The sequence below is a fragment of the Zosterops lateralis genome (genome assembly GCF_965231275.1).
Source record: "Zosterops lateralis genome assembly, chromosome: 31".
NCBI lineage: Eukaryota > Metazoa > Chordata > Aves > Passeriformes > Zosteropidae > Zosterops > Zosterops lateralis.
Genome location: NC_139791.1, coordinates 845,739 through 870,035, shown reverse-complemented (window position 1 = coordinate 870,035; position 24,297 = coordinate 845,739). Strand labels below are relative to the sequence as shown.

Here is a 24,297-nt window from a genome sequence, read left to right as displayed (position 1 = left end):
CCCATAAAATCCTCAAAAAAATTCCCTCCAAAATTTCCCCCCAAAAATCTCCACAAATTCCCCCAAAATCTCCATAAAATTCTCCAAAAATTCCACCCAAAAATCCCACAAATTCCGCCCAAAATCCCATAACAAAAACTTTACAACGACCCCAAATTTCCACAGAAGATCTTTATTGTCCCCCGGCCGTCCCCGGCCCGCGGCGGGGCCACCTCAGGTGTCCTCCATGGTCTCCTGGATCCACCTGGCGTACCTGCAGACCTTGGTGTAGACGCCGGGGCGCCGCGGCTGCCCGCAGCGCTCCATCCCCCACGAGACGATGCCCTGCAGGGTCCCCCCGCACACCAGGGGACCCCCGGAGTCGCCCTGGGGGGACACACGGGGTGGGGGGTCACCATTGGGGTCACCTCCAGGGGTCAGGGGTCATTCTGGGGTCAACGGAGCCCTCGTTGGGTTGAGTGACCCTGTTGGGTTGGTCAAACTCTTGGTGGATCTTGTTGGGTTGGGTCAACCTTGTTGGGTTTGGTGACCCCTTGGGTTGGTCAAACTCGTTGGGTTGGGTCAACCAAGCCCTTGTTGGGTTGAGTGACCCCTTGGGTTGAGTGACCCCTTGGTTGACCCCATTGGGTTGGGTCAACTGACCCCTCGTTGGGTTTGGTGACCCCTTGGTTGACCCCATGGCTGGGTTTGCCGATCTTTTGGGCTCAACCAACCCAAGAAGGTCCACCAAGGGTTTGGCCAACGATGCCCTGCAGGGTCCCCCCGCACACCAGGGGACCCCCGGAGTCGCCCTGGGGGGACACACGGGGTGGGGGGGGGGTCACCATTGGGGTCACCTCCAGGGGTCAGGGGTCATTCTGGGGTCAACTGACCCCTCGTTGGGTTGAGTGACCCCTTGGGTTGGTCAAACTCGTTGGGTTGGATCAACCAAGACCTCATTGAGTTGAGTGACCACTTGGGTTGGTCAAACTCTTGGTGGACCCTGTTGGGTTGAGTCAACTTTGTTGGGTTTGGTGACCCCTTGGTTGACCTCGTTGGGTTTGGTGACCCCTTGGGTTGGTCAAACTCATTGGGTTGGGTCAACCAAGCCCTTGTTGGGTTGAGTGACCTCATTGGTGGATCTCATTGGGTTGAATGACCACTTGGGTTGGTCAAACTCTTGGTGGACCTCATTGGATTGGTCAACTGACCCCTCATTGGGTTTGGTGACCCCTTGGTGGATCTCATTGGGTTGAGTGACCACTTGGGTTGGTCAAACCCTTGGAGGACCTCATTGGGTTGGGTCAACCAAGCCCTTGTTGGGTTTGCTGATCTTTTGGGCTCAACCAACCCAAGAAGGTCCACCAAGGGTTTGGCCAACGATGCCCTGCAGGGTCCCCCCACACACCAGGGGACCCCCGGAGTCGCCCTGGGGGGACACACGGGGTGGGGGTCACCATTGGGGTCATCTCTGGGGGTTTGGGGTCAACCAAGCCCTTGTTGGGTTTGGTGACCCCTTGGGTTGGGTGACCCCTTGGTGGACCTCGTTGCGTTGGGTCAACCCAACCCTTGTTGGGTTTGGTGACCCCTTGATGGATCTCATTGTGTTGGTCAAACCACTGGGTGACCTCATTGGGTTGGGTGACCTCATTGGGTTGGGTGACCCCTTGGTGGATCTCATTGGGTTTGGTTAACTGACCCCTCATTGGGTTTTGTGACCCCTTGGGTTGGTCAAACTCGTGGGGTTGGATCAACCAAGCCCTTGTTGGGTTTGGTGATCCCTTGGTTGACCCTGTTGGGTTGGGTGACCCTTTTGGGTCAACTGATCCCTCATTGGGTTTGGGGATCCCTTGATGGATCTCATTGTGTTGGTCAAACCACTGGGTGACCTCATTGGGTTGGGTGACCTCATTGGGTTTGGGGACCCCTTGGCGGACCTTGTTGGGTTGGGTCAACTGGCCCCTTGTTGGATTTGGTCAAACTCTTGGTGAATCTTGTTGGGTTGGGTCAACCAAGCCCTCGTTGGGTTGGGTGACCTCATTGGGTTGGGTGACCCCTTCATGGATCTCATTGGGTTGGGTCAATCAAGCCCTCGTTGGGTTTGGGGACACCTTGGGTTGGTCAAACTCTTGGTGGATCTTGTTGGGTTGGGTCAACCAAGCCCTTGCTGGGTTGGGTGACCTCATTGGGTTGAGTGACCACTTGGGTTGGGTGGACCTTGGTGGACCTCGTTGGGTTGGGTCAACCAAGCCCCTCATTGGGTTGAGTGACCACTTGGGTTGGTCAAACCCTTGTGTGACCCTGTTGGGTTGGGTCAACCTTGTTGGGTTTGGTGACCTCTCAATGGATCTCATTGTGTTGGTCAAACCACTGGGTGACCTTGTTGGGTTGGGTGACCTCATTGGGTTGGGTGACCCCTTGGTGGATCTCATTGGGTTGGGTCAACTGGCCCCTTGTTGGGTTTGGTGACCCCTTGGTGGACCTTGTTGGGTTGGGTCAACTGGCCCCTTGTTGAGTTTGGTCAAACTCTTGGTGGATCTCATTGGGTTGGGTCAACCAAGCCCTCATTGGGTTTGGTGACCCCTTGGGTTGGGTGACCCCTTGGTGGACCTTGTTGGGTTGGGTCAACTGGCCCCTTGTTGGGTTTGGTGACCCCTTGGTGGATCTCATTGGGTTGAGTGACCCCTTGGGTTGGTCAAACTCTTGGTGGACCCCATTGGGTTGGGTCAACTGACCCCTCGTTGGGTTTGGTGACCCCTTGGTTGACCCCATTGGGTTGGGTGACCCTTTTGGGTCAACTGATCCCTTGTTGGGTTGGGTGACCCCTTGGGCTGGTCAAACTCGTTGCGTCGGGTCAACCAAGCCCTCGTTGGGTTGAGTGACCCCTTGGGTTGGTCAAACCCTTGGTGGACCCCGTTGGGTTGAGTGACCCCTTGGGTTGGTCAAACCCCTGGGTGACCTCGTTGGGTTGGGTGACCTCATTGCATTTGGTGACCCCTTGGTGGATCTCATTGGGTTGGGTGACCCTTTTGGGTCAACTGATCCCTCCTTGGGTTGGCCAAACCCTTGATGGACCTTGTTGGGTTGAGTGACCACTCGAGGTTGACCACTATGACCAACAATGACCACCATGACCAATAATGACCACTTGGACCAACCCTTGACCTTCTGAAGGCCCCAAACCAGGTTCTCCTGCACCTGTCACCCCTCCCAGGTGTGTCCCCAGGTGTGTCCCAGGTGTGTCCCAGGTGTGTCCCAGGTGTGTCCCCAGGTGTGTCCCCAGGTGTGTCTCAGGTGTGTCTCAGGTGTGTCCCAGGTGTGTCCCCAGGTGTCCCCAAGTGTGTCACACCTGTCTCAGGTGTCCCTAGGTGTCCCAGGTGTGTCCCAGGTGTGTCCCAGGTGTGTCCCAGGTGTGTCCCCAGGTGTGTCCCAGCTGTCCCCAGGTGTGTCCCAGGTGTGTCCCAGGTGTGTCCCCAGGTGTGTCCCAGGTGTGTCCCAGGTGTGTCCCCAGGTGTGTCCCAGGTGTGTCCCCAGGTGTGTCCCAGGTGCGTCCCCAGGTGTGTTCCAGGTGTCCCCAGGTGTGTTCCAGGTGTCCCCAGGTGTGTCCCAGGTGCGTCCCAGGTATCCCCAGGTGTATTTTAGCTGTCCCCAAGTGTCCCAGCTGTCCCAGGTGTCCCAGGTGTGTCCCCAGGTGTGTCCCGGGTGTGTCCCAGGTGTGTCCCCAGCTGTCCCCAGGTGTGTCCCAGCTGTCCCAGGTGTGTCCCAGGTGTGTCCCAGGTGTGTCCCAGGTGTCCCCAGGTGTGTCCCAGGTGTGTCCCCAGGTGTGTCCCAGGTGTGTCCCAGGTGTATTTTAAGTGTCCCCAGGTGTGTCCCAGGTGTGTCCCCAGCTGTCCCCAGGTGTGTCCCAGGTGTGTCCCAGGTGTGTCCCAGGTGTCCCCAGGTGAGTTACCTGGCAGGAGTCCATGCCGCCCTGGACGTTGCCGGCACAGATCATGTTGGCCGTGATGGATCCGGGGTAGAAGCTCCGGCACTGGGCGGGCGAGAACAGCGTGACATTGACACACTGCAGGACCTCGGGGTACGTCACTGCGGGGACAGAGTGACCACGAGTGACCACCAGAGTGACCACAGTGACCATCACAGTGACCACAGTGACATTGACACACTGCAGGACCTCGGGGTACGTCACTGCGGGGACAGAGTGACCACAGTGACCACCAGAGTGACCACAGTGACCATCAGAGTGACCACAGTGACCAGAGTGACCACAGTGACATTGACACACTGCAGGACCTCGGGGTACGTCACTGCGGGGACAGAGTGACCACGAGTGACCATGAGTGACCACAGTGACCACAGTGACCACCAGAGTGACCACAGTGACATTGACACACTGCAGGACCTCGGGGTACGTCACTGCGGGGACAGAGTGACCACGAGTGACCACAGTGACCACCAGAGTGACCACAGTGACATTGACACACTGCAGGACCTCGGGGTACGTCACTGCGGGGACAGAGTGACCACGAGTGACCATGAGTGACCACTGAGTGACCACAGTGACATTGACACACTGCAGGACCTCGGGGTACGTCACTGCGGGGACAGAGTGACCACGAGTGACCACCAGAGTGACCACAGTGACATTGACACACTGCAGGACCTCGGGGTACGTCACTGCGGGGACAGAGTGACCACAGTGACCACAGTGACCACCAGGGGGCCATAGTGACCACCAGGTGACCACAGTGACCACCAGGGGTCCATAGTGACCACCAGGTGACCATAGTGACCACCAGGGGGCCATAGTGACCACCAGGGGTCCATACTGACCACCAGAGATCCACAGTGACCACCACAGGGATACAGTGACCACCAGGGATCCACGGTGACCACTGGACATCCACAGTGACCACCAGTGGTCCATAGTGACCACCAGGGATCCACAGTGACCACCAGATGACCATAGTGACCACCAGAGGGACACAGTGATGTCCAAGGTGACCACGAGAGGTGGTCCAGGTGACCACAGGAAGACCCAGGTGACCAGGAGACCCAAGAAGAGACTCAAGTGACCATGAGATGACCACGAGGACACCCAAAGTGACCAGAAGAGGTCAAAGGTGACCATGAGGTGCCCAAACTGACCAGGAGACGACTGCAAGGACACCCAAATGACCACAAGATGACCTTCAGGACACCCAAAGTGACCATGAGGTGACCCAAGTGACCATGAGGTGTCCAAAATGACCAGGAGAGGACCCGAGTGACCATGAGAGGATCCAGGTGACCATGAGATGACCATGAGGACACCCAAAGTGACCAGGAGAGGTCCAAGGTGACCATGAGGTGTTCAAAGTGACCACGAGATGACCATGAGAAGACCCAAATGACCATGAGGTGTCCGAAGCGACCAGGAGTGGACTCAGGTGACCTTCAGGACACCCAAAGTGACCAGCAGAGCACCCAGGTGACCACGAGATGACCATGAGGACACCCAAGTCACCATGAGATGACCATGAGGTGACCCAAGTGACCATGAGATGACCATGAAGAGACCCAAATGACCAGCAGAGCACTCAGGTGACCATGAGGTGTCCAAAGTGACCAGGAGAGGACCTGAGTGACCATGAAGTGCCCAAAGTCACCACAAGATGACCGTGAGGAGACCCAAAGTGACCATGAGGTGTCCAAAGTGACCAGGAGTGGACTCAGGTGACCTTCAGGACACCCAAAGTGACCAGCAGAGGACCCAGGTGACCACGAGATGACCACGAGGAGACCCAAATGACCATGAGGTGTCCAAAGTGACCGTGAGGTGTCCAAAGTGACCAGCAGAGGACTCAGGTGACCAGGAGAGGACCAAGGTGACCAGGAGAAGACCCAAATGACCATGAGGAGACCCAAATGACCATGAGATGACCATGAGGACACCCAAAGGACCACAAGATGACCCCAAGTGACCCCAACCCCCCTCCAGACGCCCCCACCCCCGTCCCCTGGTGTCCCACCTTCAGGTGAGGTGGTGGCCCCCCAGCCCGAGGTGAGGCAGCTGGTGCCGCGTGACCTGAGTGACCATCAGGTGTCCCGAGTGACCATGAGGTGTCCAAAGTGACCACAAGATGACCATGAAGACACCCAAAGTGACCACGAGGTCACCCAAGTGACCATGAGGTGTCCAAAGTGACCAGCAGAGGACTCAGGTGACCATGAGAGGCCCAAAGTGACCATGAAGTGTCCAAATGACCACGAGATGACCATTAGGAGACCCAAGTGACCACGAGATGACCTCCAGGACACCCCAAGTGACCATGAGGAGACTCAGATGACCATGACAGGTTCAAAGTGACCATGAAGTGCCCAAAGTGACCACGAGACGACCATGAGGAGACCCAAATGACCACGAGATGACCTCCAGGACACCCCAAGTGACCCCAAGACCCCCTCCAGATGCCCCCACCCCTGTCCCCTGGTGTCCCACCTTCAGGTGAGGTGGTGGCCCCCCAGCCCGAGGTGAGGCAGCTGGTGCCGCGTGACCTGAGTGACCATCAGGTGTCCCAAAGTGACCAGGAGAGGACCCAAGTGACCATGAGAGGATCCAGGTGACCATGAGATGACCATGAGGACACCCAAGTGACCATGAGGAGACCCAAATGACCATGAGATGACCATGAGGACACCCAAAGTGACCAGGAGAGGTCCAAGGTGACCATGAGGTGTCCAAAGTGACCACAAGATGACCATGAAGACACCCAAAGTGACCACGAGGTCACCCAAGTGACCATGAGGTGTCCAAAGTGACCAGCAGAGGACTCAGGTGACCATGAGAGGCCCAAAGTGACCATGAAGTGTCCAAATGACCACGAGATGACCATTAGGAGACCCAAGTGACCAGGAGATGACCTTCAGGACACCCAAAGTGACCATGAGGAGACTCAGATGACCATGACAGGTTCAAAGTGACCATGAAGTGCCCAAAGTGACCACGAGACGACCATGAGGAGACCCAAATGACCACAAGATGACCTCCAGGACACCCCAAGTGACCCCAACCCCCCTCCAGATGCCCCCACCCCCCGTCCCCTGGTGTCCCACCTTCAGGTGAGGTGGTGGCCCCCCAGCCCGAGGTGAGGCAGCTGGTGCCGGGCCGGGGCAGGCACGAGGCCACCGGGATGGGCCGGACGCGGTCGGAGATGGCGGCGGGGGACAGGAGCTTCAGCAGCATGATGTCGTTGTCCTTGGTGGTGGGGTCGTAGCCCGGGTGGGCCACCATGCGGGCCACCATCCTCCGCTCCTCGCTCGCCTCCCGGCCGTACAGCTGGTGCTTGCCCAGGGCCACCGACGTCACCCTGGGGGGACAGGGGACACCACAGGTGAGATGGGGACAGGTGAGACAGGTGAGGGACACCTGAGGGACATGAGGAACATCTGAGGAACATCTGAAGGACATTTGAGGGACTTGAGGGACATGAGGGACATGAGGGACATCTGAAGGACATTTGAGGGGACAAAACATCTGAGGAACATCTGAGGGACATGAGGGACACCTTGGGGACACCTGGGGGACACAGGGACAGGTGAGGGACACCTGGGGGACACAGGGACAGGTGAGGGCCACCATCCTCCGCTCCTCGCCCGCCTCCCGGCCGTACAGCTGGTGCTTGCCCAGGGCCACCGACGTCACCCTGGGGGGACAGGGGACATGGGGACAGGTGAGATGGGGACACCGAGGTCACCCTGGGGGCACAGGACAGGTGAGACAGGTGACACAGGTGAGGGACACCTGGGGGACACCTGAGGGACACCCCTGAGGAACATCTGAGGAACATCTGAGGGACATGGGGGACACCTTGAGGGGACAGCTGGTGCTTGCCCAGGGCCACCGAGGTCACCCTGGGGGGACAGGGGACACGGGGACAGGTGAGGGACACCTGGGGGACATCTGAAGAACGTCTGAGGAACACCTGAGGAACATCTGAGGGACATGGGGGACACCCTGAGGGGACAGGACAGGTGAGATGGGGACAGGTGAGGAACATCTGAGGAACGTCTGAGGGACACCTGAGGGACTTGAGGGACATGAGGGACACCTGAGGGACATCTGGGGGACACCTGAGGAGACAAATCACCTGAGGGACACCTGAGGGACATTTGAGGGACTTGAGGGACATGGGGGACACCCCTGAGGGACACCTGAGGGGACTGGACAGGTGGGGAACACCTGAGGAACATCTGAGGAACACGGGGACAAGTGAGGGACACCTGGGACACACCTGGGACACCCTGAGGGACATGATGAACACCTGAGGAACATCTGAGGAACACGGGGGACACCCTGAGGGGACAGGACAGGAACACAGGTGAGGGACACCTGGGGGACACCTGGGGGCCACCATCCTCCGCTCCTCGCCGGCCTCGTGGCCGTACAGCTGGTGCTTGCCCAGGGCCACCGAGGTCACCCTGGGGGGACAGGACAGGTGAGGGACACCTGGGACACACCTGAGGGGACAGGGACACCCTGAGCGGACAGAAGACCTGAGGAACATCTGAGGAACACCTGAGGGACATTTGAGGGACTTGAGGGACATGGGGAACACCTGAGGGACACCTGAGGGGACAAAACACCTGAGGAACACCTGAAGGACATGAGGGACACCCTGAGGGGACAGGACAGGTGCGATGGGGACAGGTGTGGGACGTGCTATCCCCAAGGTGTTGCCAGGTGTCCCCAGGTGTGTCCAGGTGTCCCCAGGTGTGTCCCAGGTGTGTCCCAGGTGTGTCCCAGGTGTGTCCCAGGTGTGTCCCCAGGTGTCCCAGGTGTGTCCCAGGTGTGTCCCCAGGGTGTCCCCAGGTGTGTCTCACCTGTCCCAGGTGTGTCCTTACCCAGGTGTGGTACAATGAGCCGCTGTCACCACCCATCACGGTGACACCAGGACACCTGTCAGTGTCCCCAGCTGTCCCAGGTGGTCCTTACCCAGGGTGTGGTACAATGGGCCGCTGTCACCACCCATCGCGGTGACACCAGGACACCTGTCAGTGTCCCCAGGTGTGTCTCACCTGTCCCAGGTGTGTCCTTACCCAGGTGTGGTGCAGTGGGCCGCGGTCACCACATCGCGGTGACACCAGGACACCTGTCAGTGTCCCCAGGTGTGTCCCCAGGTGTGTCTCACCTGTCCCAGGTGTGTCCTTACCCAGGTGTGGTGCAGTGGGCCGCGGTCACCACCCATCGCGGTGACACCAGGACACCTGTCAGTGTCCCCAGGTGTGTCTCACCTGTCCCAGGTGTGTCCTTACCCAGGTGTGGTACAATGAGCCGCGGTCACCACCCATCGCGGTGACACCAGGACACCTGTCAGTGTCCCCAGGTGTGTCTCACCTGTCCCAGGTGTGTCCTTACCCAGGTGTGGTGCAGTGGGCCGCGGTCACCACCCATCGCGGTGACACCAGGACACCTGTCAGTGTCCCCAGGTGTGTCCCCAGGTGTGTCTCACCTGTCCCAGGTGTGTCCTTACCCAGGTGTGGTGCAGTGGGCCGCGGTCACCACCCATCGCGGTGATACCAGGACACCTGTCAGTGTCCCCAGGTGTCCCCAGGTGTGTCCTTACCCAGGTGTGTCTCACCTGTCCCAGGTGTGTCCTTACCCAGGTGTGTCTCACCTGTCCCAGGTGTGTCCTTACCCAGGTGTGGTGCAGTGGGCCGCTGTCACCACCCATCGCGGTGACACCAGGACACCTGTCAGTGTCCCCAGGTGTCCCCAGGTGTGTCCTTACCCAGGTGTGGTGCAGTGGGCCGCGGTCACCACCCATCGCGGTGACACCAGGACGCCGCCGCAGTAGAGTTTGAACATGTCGAGCACGGCCACCTGCCAGGGCTGGGAGTGCGGGACACAGGCGTGGCCTCCCACCACCCGCGTGTCACCTGTCACCTGCCACACACCTGTGGGGACAGCAGAGAGATATCAGTGTCACCTGTGTGTGTGTCACCTGTGTGTGTGTCACCTGTGAGTGTGTGTGTCACCTGTGAGTGTGTGTGTCACCTGTCACTGTGTGTGTGTCACCTGTCACCTGCCACACACCTGTGGGGACAGCAGAGAGCAGGGTCACCTGTGTGTGTGTGTCACCTGTCACCTGTGTGTGTGTCACCTGTGAGTGTGTGTGTCACCTGTCACTGTGTGTGTGTCACTGTGTGTGTGTCACCTGTCACCTGTGCCACACCTGTGGGGACAGCAGAGAGCAGGGTCACCTGTGTGTGTGTGTCACCTGTCACCTGTGTGTGTGTCACCTGTCACCTGTGTGTGTGTCACCTGTCACCTGCCACACACCTGTGGGGACAGCAGAGAGCAGGGTCACCTGTGTGTGTGTGTCACCTGTCACCTGTGTGTGTGTCACTGTGTGTGTGTCACCTGTCACCTGTGTGTGTGTCACCTGTGAGTGTGTGTGTCACCTGTCACTGTGTGTGTGTCACTGTGTGTGTGTCACCTGTCACCTGTGCCACACCTGTGGGGACAGCAGAGAGCAGGGTCACCTGTGTGTGTGTGTCACCTGTCACCTGTGTGTGTGTCACCTGTCACCTGTGCCACACCTGTGGGGACAGCAGAGAGCAGGGTTACCTGTGTGTGTGTGTCACCTGTCACTGTGTGTGTGTCACCTGTCACCTGTGCCACACCTGTGGGGACAGCAGAGAGCAGGGTTACCTGTGTGTGTGTCACTGTGTGTGTGTCACCTGTCACCTGTGCCACACCTGTGGGGACAGCAGAGAGCAGGGTCACCTGTGTGTGTGTGTCACCTGTCACTGTGTATGTGTCACCTGTGTGTGTCACCTGTGTGTGTCACCTGTCACTGTGTGTGTGTCACCTGTGTGTGTCACCTGTCACTGTATGTGTCACCTGTGGGGGCACAGAGATTACCGTCCCCTCCTGTCACTCTGTGTCACCCCTCACCTGTCCCCTCACCTGTCATTGTCCCCTCACCTGTCCCCAGTGTCACCTGTCACCTGTCACTGTCCCCTCACCTGTCATCATCAGTAGTGCCACAGTCCCCTCACCTGTCCCCGTTGTCACTTGTCTCCTCACCTGTCATTGTCACTTGTCATTGTCACCTGTCCTCTCACCTGTCCCCAGTCTCACCTGTTACCAGCAGCAGTGCCTGGGTCCCCTCACCTGTCACCTGTCATTGTCACCTGTCCCCATTGTCACCTGTCACCTGTCCCCAGTCTCACCTGTCCCATTGTCACCTGTCCCCATTGTCCCTTCACCTGTCCCCACTGTCCCCACTCTCACCTGTCCCCAGTCTCACCTGTTACCTGTCCCAATCTCACTTGTCCCCATTATCCCCTCATCTGTCACCTGTCCCCTCACCTGTCCCTATTGTCCTCTCACCTGTCTCCAGTCTCACCTGTAATTGTCCCCTCACCTGTCCCCATTGTCCCCAGTCTCACCTGTCTCCATTGTCACCTGTCCCCTCACCTGTCTCACCTGTCCCCATTGGTCTCACCTGTCCCCATTGTCACCTGTCCCTGTCACCTGTCCCCATTGTCCCCTCACCTGTCCCCACTATCACCTGTCCCCTTTGTCACCTGTCTCACCTGTCCCTTTACCTGTCATTGTCACCTGTCCCTTTACCTGTCCCACTGTCACCTGTCCCTTTACCTGTCATTGTCACCTGTCCCTTTACCTGTCCCACTGTCACCTGTCCCTTTACCTGTCATTGTCACCTGTCCCTTTACCTGTCCCACTGTCACCTGTCCCTTTACCTGTCACCAGCAGCAGCACGAGGGTCCTCTGTCCCAGTCTCACCTGTCCCCATTGTCACCTGTCCCAGTCTCACCTGTCCCTTTACCTGTCCCTGTCTCACCTGTCCCCATTGTCACCTGTCCCTTTACCTGTCCCACTGTCACCTGTCACCAGCAGCACGAGGGTCCCCTGTCACTGTCACCTGTCCCCTCACCTGTCCCAGTCTCACCTGTCCCTTTACCTGTCCCATTGTCACCTGTCCCGTTCTCACCTGTCACCAGCAGCAGGAGGAGGGTCCCCTGTCACTGTCCCCATTGTCACCTGTCCCATTGTCACCTGTCCCTGTCTCACTTGTCCCCAGTCTCACCTGTCCCCCTCTCACCTGTCCCCATTGGTCTCACCTGTCACTGTCACCTTTCCCATTGTCACCTGTCCCTTTACCTGTCACCAGCAGCAGGAGGGTCCCCTGTCACTGTCTCACCTGTCACTCTCACCTGTCCCTTTACGTGTCACCAGCAGCACGAGGGTCCCCTGTCACTGTCCCCTGTCCCCATTGTCACCTGTCCCTATTGGTCTCACCTGTCCCCATTGTCCCCTCACCTGTCTCACCTGTCCCCATTGTCACCTGTCCCTTTACCTGTCATTGTCATCTGTCCTTTTACCTGTCCCTGTCACCTGTCCCATTGTCACCTGTCTCACCTGTCCCGTTCTCACCTGTCACCAGCAGCAGGAGGGTCCCCTGTCCCTTTACCTGTCCCTTTACCTGTCCCAGTCTCACCTGTCCCACCTGTCCCTTTACCTGTCACCAGCAGCAGGAGGGTCACCTGTTACTGTCCCCATTGTCACCTGTCCCCTCACCTGTCCCAGTCTCACCTGTCCCACCTGTCCCTTTACCTGTCATTGTCACCTGTCCCTTTACCTGTCACCAGCAGCGGCACGAGGGTCCTCTGTCCCAGTCTCACCTGTCCCCATCGTCACCTGTCCCTTTACCTGTCCCACTGTCACCTGTCACCAGCAGCACGAGGGTCCCCTGTCACTGTCACCTGTCCCCTCACCTGTCCCATTGTCACCTGTCCCATTGTCACCTGTCCCGTTCTCACCTGTCACCAGCAGCAGCAGGAGGGTCCCCCGTCACTGTCACCTGTCCCCTTGTCACCTGTCCCTCCTGTCCCTTTACCTGTCCCCAGCAGCAGGAGGGTCCCCCGTCCCTTTACCTGTCCCTTTACCTGTCCCAGTCTCACCTGTCCCACCTGTCCCTTTACCTGTCCCCAGCAGCAGGAGGGTCCCCTGTCACTGTCACCTGTCCCATTGTCACCTGTCCCATTGTCATCACCTGTCCCTTTACCTGTCCCCAGCAGCAGGAGGGTCCCCTGTCACTGTCACCTGTCCCATTGTCACCTGTCCCATTGTCATCACCTGTCCCTTTACCTGTCCCCAGCAGCAGGAGGGTCCCCTGTCACTGTCACCTGTCCCATTGTCACCTGTCCCATTGTCACCTGTCCCTTTACCTGTCAGCAGCAGCAGCAGCAGGAGGGTCCCCTGTCACTGTCCCCATTGTCACCTGTCCCAGTCTCACCTGTCTCACCTGTCCCCAGTCTCACCTGTCACCAGCAGCAGCAGCAGGAGGGTCCCTTGTCACTGTCCCCATTGTCACCTGTCCCAGTCTCACCTGTCCCACCTGTCCCTTTACCTGTCCCCAGCAGCAGGAGGGTCCCCTGTCACTGTCACCTGTCCCATTGTCACCTGTCCCATTGTCATCACCTGTCCCTTTACCTGTCCCCAGCAGCAGGAGGGTCCCCTGTCACTGTCACCTGTCCCATTGTCACCTGTCCCATTGTCACCTGTCCCTTTACCTGTCAGCAGCAGCAGCAGCAGGAGGGTCCCCTGTCACTGTCCCCATTGTCACCTGTCCCAGTCTCACCTGTCTCACCTGTCCCCAGTCTCACCTGTCCCCAGCAGCAGCAGCAGGAGGGTCCCCAGCAGAGGCGCCGCGGGGGCCGCCAGGGGGCGCTGCGTCATCTCCTCTGTGGGGGCGGAGCCAAAATTTGGGGTCAATTTGGGGCTTTTTGGGGCATTTTTTGCCATTTTTGGGGGTTTGGGGGAAATTTTGGGGAGGGTTTGGGGTCAATTTGGGGTAATTTTGGGTGGTTTGGGGTCATTTTTTGGGTCATTTTTGGGGAGATTTGGGGTCAGTTTGGAGGATTTTGGGGCTGTTCTGTCGTTTTTTGGGGTTTGGGGGAAATTTTGGGGAGGGTTTGGGGGTTTTGGGTCAATTTGGGGTCAATTTTGGGGGATTTGGGGTCATTTCTGGGGTAATTTTTGGGTCAATTTGGGGGAATTTGGGGCATTTTGGGGAGATTTGGGGCCATTTTTGGGTCAATTTGGGGGAGTTTTGGGGTATTTTGGGGAGATTTGGGGTAATTTTGGGCAGATTTGGGGGAGATTTAGGGAGTTTTTGGGGTAATTTTGGGGTAATTTTGGGAATTTGGGAGAGTTTGGGGTCATTTTTAGGAGATTTGGGGTAATTTTTAGGGGATTTGGGGTAATTTTTTTGAGGTTTGGGATTTTTTTTGTGCCATTTTGGGTCATTTTAGTGGCTTTTTTGGGTTATTTTGGATAATTTTGGGCTGATTTGGGGGTGGTTTGAGGTGATTTGGGGTATTTTTTGGGTATTTTGGGGTCATTTTTGGGGAGGTTTGGAACTTTTGGGTATTTTGGGGTCACTTTAGTGGAGTTTGGGGTAATTTTGGGTCATTTTGGATAATTTTTTGGGTCATTTTGGGATCATTTTTGGGACAATTTTTGGGTCTTTTTGGACCATTTTTGGATAATTTTTGGGGTCATTTTTTGATCATTTTTGGGTCATTTTGGGGTCATTTTTGGATCATTTTTTGGGTCATTTTTGGGTCATTTTGGGATCATTTTTTGGGTCATTTTTGGATCATTTTTGGGATAATTTTGGGATAATTTTGGGATCAATTTGGGTCAATATTGGGATAATTTTGGGGTATTTTTGGATAATTTTGGACCATTTTCGGATCATTTTTTGGACTTTTTTTGGATCATTTTTGGGGTCATTTTTTATCATTTTTGGGTATTTTTGGCTGATTTTGGGACCATTTTTGGGTCATTTTTGGATCATTTTTTGGGTCATTTTGGGATCATTTTGGGGGTAATTTTGGGATAATTTTTGGGACCATTTTTGGGTATTTTTGGATCATTTTTGGGACCACTTTTGGGTCATTTTTGGATCATTTTTTGGGTCATTTTGGGATCCTTCTTTGGCTGATTTTGGGACCATTTTTGGATCAATTTTTGGATCATTTTTTGGGTCATTTTGGCATCATTTTTGGGATCATTTTTTTGATCATTTTTGGGTATTTTTGGGATAATTTTGGGACCATTTTTGGGTCATTTCGGGTTCTCCCCTCCCCCCATCGGGGCCCCTTTGGCAGCGATGACGTCACCGGGCCCAACCCGCCCCGGCGGTTGGGGCTCATTAACGAGGGCGTTAATTGGCCTTAATTAGCGGCGTTAATTGGCGGCCTCCGCCCCGCCCCTCCCCCACCCCGCCCGGTGACCTCGGGGGACCCCGCGGGGGGAGGGGGGGAGGGGCGGGGCTTGTGGAAAAGGGGGCGGGGTTTAAGAAAAGGGGCGGGGTCTGGGAAAGGGGCGGGGCCTGGTTTGGGGTCCCAGTTTGGGAGTCAAGTCCCAGTTTGGGTTCCCAGTTTGGGTTCCCAGTTTGGGGTTGTGTTCCCAGTTTGGGGTCCCAGTTTAGGGTTGGGGTCCCAGTTTGGGGTCCCAGTTTGGGGTCCCAGTTTGGGATTCAAATCCCAGTTTGGGGTCCCAGTTTGGGGTTCCCAGTTTGGGGTCCCAGTTTGGGATTCAAATCCCAGTTTGGGGTCCCAGTTTGGGATTCAAATCCCAGTTTGGGGTCCCAGTTTGGGGTCCCAGTTTGGGGTCCCAGTTTGGGGTTGTATTCCCAGTTTGGGTTCCCAGTTTCGGGTCCCAGTTTGGGATTCAAATCCCAGTTTGGTTCCCAGTTTGGGGCTGGAGTTCCCAGTTTGGGGTCCCAGTTTGAGGTCCCAGTTTGGGGCTGGAGTTCCCAGTTTGGGGTCCCAGTTTGGGGTCCCAGTTTGGGATTCAAATCCCAGTTTGGGTTCCCAGTTTGGGGCTGGAGTTCCCAGTTTGGGGTCCCAGTTTGGTTTCCCTGTTTGGTTTCCCAGTTTGGGGTCCCAGTTTGGGGTTGTGTTCCCAGTTTGGGGTCCCAGTTTGGGATTGAATTCCCAGTTTGGGGTCCCAGTTTGGGGCTGGAGTTCCCAGTTTGGGGTCAGGCCCCGCCCACCCCAAGTTGGCCCCGCCCCTTTCCCGTGGGAACCGGAACCGGGGAGAGACTGGGACAAACTGGGACAAACTGGGATGAACTGGGACAGGGTGACACCGGGAACTGTGGCCAAGCTGGGAACTGGGCCAAACTGGGCCAGGGACAATTCAGGACTGGGTCAAACTGGGATGGGGTGACACTGGGAACTGGGGCCAAACTGGGCCAAACTGGGATGGGGTGACACCAGGACTGGGACAAACTGGGCCAGGGACAATCCAGGAACTGGGATGAACTGGGAGAGAGTGACACCGGGAACTGGGGCCAAACTGGGACACGGTGACACTGGGACAAACTGGGATAAACTGGGGCCAAACTGGGACAGGGACAGTCCAGGAACTGGGGCCAAACTGGGTCATGCTGGGATAGGGACAATCCAGGAACTGGGACAAACTGGGACATACTGGGATGGGGTCAAACCGGGAACTGGGGCCAAACTGGGCCAGGGACAAACTGGGAACTGGGGCCAAACTGGGCCAGGGTGACACTGGGAACTGGGGCCAAACTGGGTCAAACTGGGACAGGGACACACCGGGAACTGGGACAAACTGGGGCCAAACTGGGACAGGGACAAAGTAGGAACTGGGGCCAAACTGGGACTGGGGCCATCTGGGATTGGGGCCAAACTGGGACGGGGTGACACCAGGAACTGGGGCAAACTGGGACAGGGCCAAACTGGGAACTGGGGCCAAACTGGATCCAAACTGGGACAGGGACAATCCAGGAACTGGGGCCAAACTGGGGCCAAACTGGGAACTGGGGCCAAACTGGGACAGGGACAATCCAGGAACTGGGCCAAACTGGGAACTGGGGCCAAACTGGGAACTGGGGCCAAACTGGGATGGGGTCAAAGTGGGACTGGGGCCAAACTGGGACAGGGACAATCCAGGAACTGGGACAAACTGGGTCATACTGGGCCAGGAACACACCACAAAATGGGGCCAAACTGGGACAGGGTGAAACTGGGAACTGGGGCCAAACTGGGACGGGGTGACACCAGGAACTGGGACAAACTGGGTCAAACTGGGACAAGAAACAATCCAGGAACTGGGGCCAAACCAGGACAAAAAAACAACCCCCCAAGTGCTCCACACTGGTCCATACTGGGCCATACTGGGCCATACTGGTCCAAACTGGTCCACACTGGTCCATACTGGGCCATACTGGTCCAAACTGGTCCACACTGGTCCATACTGGGCCATACTGGGCCATACTGGGCCATACTGGTCCAAACTGGGCCATACTGGGCCATACTGGGCCATACTGGTCCAAACTGGGCCATACTGGGCCATACTGGGATGGGGTCAAACTGGGAACTGGGGCCAAACTGGGACAGGGACAAACCACAGACTGGTCCAAACTGGGACAGGGACAATCCAGGAACTGGGGCCAAACTGGGGCCAAACTGGGAACTGGGGCCAAACTGGGACAGGGTCAAACTGGGACCAAACTGGGTCAAACTGGGACAAGGAACAAACCAGGAACTGGGGCCAAACCAGGACAAAAAACAACCCCCAAACTGCTCCAAACTGGGCCATACTGGGCCAAACTGGGATGGGGTCAAACTGGGAACTGGGGCCAAACTGGGACAGGGACAAACTGGGCCAGGGTGACACCAGGAACTGGGAGGAACTGGTCTGTACTGGGATGGGGTCAAACTGGGAACTGGGATGAACTGGGACATGGTGACACTGGGAACTGGGGCCAAACTGGGACAGGGACAAAGTGGGAACTGGGATGAACTGGGACAGGGTGACACTGGGAACTGGGATGAACTGGGACAGGGACAATCCAGGACTGGGCCAAACTGGGACATACTGGGATGGGGTGAAACTGGGAACTGGGGCCAAACTGGGATGGGGTGACACCAGGAACTGGGATGAACTGGGGCCAAACTGGGCCAGGGACAATCCAGGAACTGGGATGAACTGGGAGAGGGTGACACTGGGAACTGGGGCCAAACTGGGACATACTGGGATGGGGTGACACCAGGACTGGGACAAACTGGGACTGGGCCAAAATGGGAACTGGGCCAAACTGGGACAGGGACAATCCAGGAACTGGGATGAACTGGGACAGGGACAAACCGGGAACTGGGACAAACTGGGGCCAAACTGGGACAAGGGAAAATCCAGGAACTGGGACAAAGAAACAACCCCCCAACTGCTCCATACTGGTCCATACTGGGCCATACTGGGCCATACTGGGCCATACTGGGATGGGGTCAAACTGGGAACTGGGGCCAAACTGGGACAGGGACAAAGTGGGAACTGGGGCCAAACTGGGACAGGGTGACACTGGGAACTGGGATGAACTGGGACAGGGACAATCCAGGACTGGGCCAAACTGGGACATACTGGGATGGGGTGAAACTGGGAACTGGGGCCAAACTGGGATGGGGTGACACCAGGAACTGGGATGAACTGGGGCCAAACTGGGCCAGGGACAATCCAGGGACTGGGATGAACTGGGAGAGGGTGACACTGGGAACTGGGGCCAAACTGGGACATACTGGGATGGGGTGACACCAGGACTGGGACAAACTGGGACTGGGCCAAAATGGGAACTGGGCCAAACTGGGACAGGGACAAACCACAGACTGGTCCAAACTGGGACAGGGACAATCCAGGAACTGGGATGAACTGGCAGAGGGACAAACCAGGAACTGGGCCAAACTGGGGCCAAACTGGGACAAGGGAAAATCCAGGAACTGGGGCCAAACTGGGACAGGGACAAACTGGGACCAAACTGGGTCATACTGGGACAGGGAACAATCCAGGAACTGGGGCCAAACCAGGACAAAAAACAACCCCCAAACTGGTCCAAACTGCTCCACACTGGTCCATACTGGTCCAAACTGGGCCAAACTGGGAACTGGGGTCAAACTGGGAACTGGGGCCAAACTGGGACAGGGACAAAGTGGGAACTGGGCCAAACTGGGACAGGGTGACACTGGGAACTGGGATGAACTGGGACATGGTGACACTGGGAACTGGGGCCAAACTGGGACAGGGTGACACTGGGAACTGGGATGAACTGGGACAGGGTGACACTGGGAACTGGGATGAACTGGGACAGGGACAATCCAGGACTGGGCCAAACTGGGACATACTGGGATGGGGTGAAACTGGGAACTGGGGCCAAACTGGGATGGGGTGACACCAGGAACTGGGATGAACTGGGGCCAAACTGGGCCAGGGACAATCCAGGAACTGGGATGAACTGGGAGAGGGTGACACTGGGAACTGGGGCCAAACTAGGACATACTGGGATGGGGTGACACCAGGACTGGGACAAACTGGGACTGGGTCAAAATGGGAACTGGGGCCAAACTGGGACAGGGACAATCCAGGAACTGGGATGAACTGGCAGAGGGACAAACCGGGAACTGGGACAAACTGGGGCCAAACTGGGACAAGGGAAAATCCAGGAACTGGGGCCAAACTGGGACACAGTGACACTGAGAACTGGGGCCAAACTGGGTCATACTGGGAAAGGGACAATCCAGGAACTGGGGCCAAACTGGGACAGGGACAAACTGGGGCCAAACTGGGTCATACTGGGACAGGGAACAATCCAGGAACTGGGGCCAAACCAGGACAAAAAAACAACCCCCAAACTGGTCCAAACTGGTCCATACTGGTCCCCTCCCCCCCCCCACCCCCTCCCCAATCGCCCCTCCCCCCCCCAAACCTGCGCTCCGCCCCTCGGGGGGGGCCGGGTGGGGGAGGGGCCGCTGTCCCCTCCTGGCTCTGTCACCTCCGTTGTCCCCTCGCTGTCCCCTCGCTGTCCCCTCGCTGTCCCCGCGCTGTCCCCAAAGGGAGGAGGGGGGATGGGAGGGGGGACACGCCCCCTTTTCCCGCCTGGCCACGCCCCTTTTTTCCCCTCCTTTCCCAAAATTTTAATTGGGGCGTGGGGGGGACGCGGATTAATCCGGGCGGGGCCCCCCGGGGGGGGGAGGGGCAGGGGAGGGGTGGAGGGGGGTGGGGGAGGGGCGGGGAGGGAAGGAGAAGGTGGGGGAGGGGTTGATTTTTTTTTGGGGGGGGGGAGGATTTTTTTTGGGGGGGGGGATTTTTTTTATTTATTTGGGTGGGGGGTAAAAGATTTTGGTGGGTCTTGAGTGGTTGAGAGGAGAATTTGGGGGGATTTTGGGGGGTCCTGATTGGTTTAGGGGGAATTTTGGGGGGATTTTGGGGGGTCCTGATTGGCTGAAGGGGAACTTGGGGAGAAAAATTTGCCTGGAGCGGGGGGAGGGTCCTGATTGGTTGGGGGAAAATTGGGAGGATTTTGGAGAGATTTGGGGAAATTTTGGGGGGATTTGGGGGGTCCAGAGTGGCTGAGAGGGGATCTGGGGGGAATTTAGGGATTTTGGGGGATTCTGATTGGTTGGGGATGATTTTGGGAAGATTTTTGGGGGGTCCTGATTGGTTAAAAGGGGATTTGGGGGGAAATTTGGGAGGATTTTGGGGGGATTTGCGGGTCCTGATTGGCTGAGGGGAATTTGGGGAGAAAATTTTTGGGAGGGGGGGAGGGAGGCGGGTCCTGATTGGTTGAGGGAGAATTTGGGAGGATTTTGGGGGGTCCTGATTGGTTTAGAGGGAATTTTGGGGGGAATTTTGGGGGTCCTGATTGGCTGAGGGGGAATTTGGGGGGGGGGGGGGTTCGGGGGAATTTTGGGGGGATTTGGGGGGTCCTGATTGGTTGGAGAGGGATTTTGGGAGGATTTTGGGGGGGATTTGAGGGGTCCTGATTGGCTGAGGGGGATTTTGGGGGTCCTGATTGGTAGGAGAGAGATTTTGGGAGGATTTTGGGAAGATTTGGGGGTCGTGATTGGTTTAGGAGGAATATTGGGGGGATTTTGGGGGGTCCTGATTGGTTGAAGGGGGAATTTGGGGAGAAAATTTTTGGAGGTGGGTCCTGATTGGTTGGGGGAGAGATTTTGGAGGATTTTTGGGGCATTTGAGGGGGTCCTGATTGGCTGAGAGGGGATTTGGGGAGAATTTGGGGGGATTTTGGGGGTCCTGATTGGTTGGAAGGGGATCTGGGGGGGATTTTGGGGGGTCCTGATTGGCTGAGAAGGGATTTAGGAGGATTTGGGTGGGTTTTGATTGGTTGGGGGAGATTTTGGGGGGGATTTTGGGGGAATTTGGGGGGATTTGGGAGGTCCTGAGTGGCTGGGAGGAGATTTGGGGGGAATTTGGGGGGGGATTTTGAGGGGTCCTGATTGGTTGGAGAGGGATTTTGGGAGGATTTGGGGGGGGGGGGGGTGAAAGATTTTGGTGGGTCCTGATTGGCTGAAGGGGGAATTTGGGGAGAAAATTTCGGGAGGTGGGTCCTGATTGGTTGGGGAGAGATTTTGGGAGGAATTTTGGGGGTCCTGATCGGCTGAGGGGGAATTTGGGGGGGATTTTGGGGGTCCTGATTGATTTAGTGGGAATTTTGGGGGGATTTGGGGGGGGGGTCCTGATTGGCTGAGGGGGGAAATTGGGAGGATTTTGGGGGGTCCTGATTGGTTGAGGAGAGATTTTGGGGGATTTTGGAAGGATTTTGGGAGGATTTTTGGAGGTCCTGGTTGGCTGAGAGTGGATTGAGGGAGATTTTGGGGGGATTTTGGGGGGTCCTGATGGGTTGGGGAGAGATTTTGGAGGATTTGGGAACTTTGGGGGGGATTTTGGGGAGGAGTTGGGGGGTCCTGATTGACTGAGAAGGGATTTTGGAGGGTCCTGATTGGTTGGAAGGGGATTTTGGGGGGATCCTGATTGGCTGAAGGGGGAATTTGGGGAGAAAATTTTGGGAGGTGGGTCCTGATTGGTTGGAGAGAGATTTTGGAAGATTTTGGGGGGATTTGGGGAGAATTTGGGGCGATTTGGAGGGTCCTGATTGGTTGGGGAGGGATTTTGGGAGGATTTGGGGGAGATTTCAGGGGGATTTTGGGAGGGTTTGGAGGGGTCCAATCCCCCCAAATTGGGGGAGGGGTTTTGGAGGATCACGATTGGTTGGGGGAGAATTTGGGAAGATTTTTTGGGGGGATTTTGGGTGGATTTGGCGGGTCCTGAGTGGCTGAAAGGGGATTTGGGAGGGGTTTGGGGGGATTTGGGGGGTCCTGAGTGGCTGAGAGAGGATTTGGGGGGAATTTTGGGGGATCCTGATTGGTTGACGAGGATTTGGGGAGGATTTGGGGGGATTTTTGGGAGGTCCCAATTGTTTGGGGGGAGATTTTGGGGAGAAATTTTATTTTTTGGGGGGGAGCCCTGATTGGCTGGAAGGAATTTCGGGCTGTCCTGATTGGTTAGGAAGATTTTAGAGGGGATTTGGGGGGAATTTTGGGGTGATTTGGGGGGTCCTGATGGGTTGGGAGGGATTTTGTGAGGATTTTTGGGAGATTTGGGGGGGATTTGGGGGGGTCCTGATTGGTTTGGGGAGATTTTGGGAGGATTTTGGGGGTTTTGATTGGCTGAGAGGGGATTTGGGGAGAATTTGGGGGAATTTTGGGGGGATCCTGATTGGTCGGGAGGGATTTTTGGGGGGATTTTGGGAGGATTTTGGGGAAATTTTGGGAGGATTTGGGGGATCCAGATTGGTTGGGAGGGATTTTGGGGGGAATTGGGGGCAATTTTGGGAGGATTTTTGGAGGATTTTGAGGGGAATTTTGGGGATTCTGATTGGCTGAGAGAAAATTTGGGGAGAGGGAATTTTTTTGGGAATATTTGCTCAGATTTTGGGGGGATTTTGGGGCTCCTGATTGGCTGAATCTCCTCACATTTCCCACCTTTTTAAATCCTTTTCCCCCTCATTTTTTTTCCCATTTTCCCCTCACATTTCCCACATTTTTTCTCCCTTTTTCTCCTCACTTTTCCCCTCATATTTTCTGCCTTTTTCTCACTTTCCCCACCCTTTTCCTACTCACATTTCCCACCTTTTCCCCCTCATTTTCCCACCCTTTTCCCCTCAAAATTTCCCCATTTTTTCTCTCTTTTCACTCCCTTTCCCCCCTCATATTTCTCTCCATTTTCCCCTCCCACTTCCCACCATTTTTCCCCCCCATTTCCCCACTTTTCCCCCCTCAATTTCCCACCCTAAAACCAATAAAAATTAGATTTCCTCCATCCTTTTCCCCCCTCCCCATCCCCACAAACCAAAACCTCCCCGTCCAATCAGTGTCTTTATTGTGGGCGGAGCTGGCACCGCCTTTAAATTAAAATACAAAACCCTAAAATTCCCAAAAAAACACCCGGAAACGGCCCCAAAAAAAACGCTGGGGGAGGGGTGGGGGGGGAGGGGCTGGACCCATTTTTGGGGGAAAATTGGGGGAGGGGCCCATGGGGGGGATGGGGGGAGGGGTCTCCAGGGGTGGAGGCGGCACCGGGGGAACCCCAAAGTCCCTTTTTCAGGGGGGTCCCCGGGGTTGGAGGCATCTCAAGAACTTCCTGGAGCTCCCAAAATTTAATTCCCACAATTTTTTAGGACTTTCAATTGACTGGAGGCATCTCAAGAAATTCCGGGAACGCCCCAAAATTTCCTTCCCACGATTTTCGGGACTTTCAATCGACTGGAGGCATCTCAAGAACTTCCTGGAACTCCCTAAAATTTAATTCCCACGATTTTTGGGACTTTTCAATTGACTGGAGGCATCTCAAGAACTTCCTGGAGCTCCCAAAATTTTAATTCCCACGATTTTTGGGACTTTTCAATTGACTGGAGGCATCTCAAGAACTTCCTGGAACTCCCTAAAATTTAATTCCCGTGACTTTTGACTGATTGGAGGAACCTTCAGGACTTCCAGGACCTTCTCATGACTTTCGGCGTCTTCCCAGTTGACTGGAGGCATCTCCACGGCTTCGAGGACCACGTCAGTGTCTTCTTCCCAGGACTCCTGGTTGACCACCATGATTCTTGGTTGACCACCCGGATTCCTGATTGACCACCACAATGCTGGGTTGACCACCGCAACTCTTGGTTGACCACCACGATTCTTGGGTTGACCACTCGGATTCTTGGTTGACGTCCAGGACTTTTGGTTGACCAACACAACTCTGGATTGACCACCATGACTCTTGGTTGACCACCATGATTCTGGGTTGATCTCCATGATTCTTGGATTATCCCAATGATTCTGGGTTGACCACCATGACTATTGGTTGATCCCAATGACTCTTGGTTGACCACCTGAACTCTTGGTTGACCACCTGAATTCTTGGGTTGACCA

The 24,297-nt window shown here is 56.3% G+C and overlaps 2 protein-coding genes across 2 annotated transcripts in view; both read right to left on the bottom strand.

Moving 5' to 3' along the window:
* Positions 1-213: 213 nt before the first annotated feature.
* LOC310920730 (kallikrein-14-like) lies at positions 214-23,979 on the bottom strand (the record flags this gene model as incomplete). Its single annotated transcript, XM_083880789.1, has 6 exons — positions 214-366; positions 3,929-4,065; positions 7,075-7,328; positions 9,274-9,328; positions 9,805-9,915; positions 23,889-23,979. 6 exons carry the CDS (start codon positions 23,977-23,979, stop codon positions 214-216), a joined length of 801 nt encoding a protein of 266 aa, XP_083736915.1.
* The window catches only part of KMT2B (lysine methyltransferase 2B), a gene marked incomplete at its 5' end in the record, with an annotated part of 80,064 nt that continues 79,153 nt past the window's right edge, over positions 23,387-24,297 (bottom strand). The window contains one exon of the mRNA XM_083880788.1: positions 23,387-24,257. The remainder of the gene's footprint in view (positions 24,258-24,297) is intronic.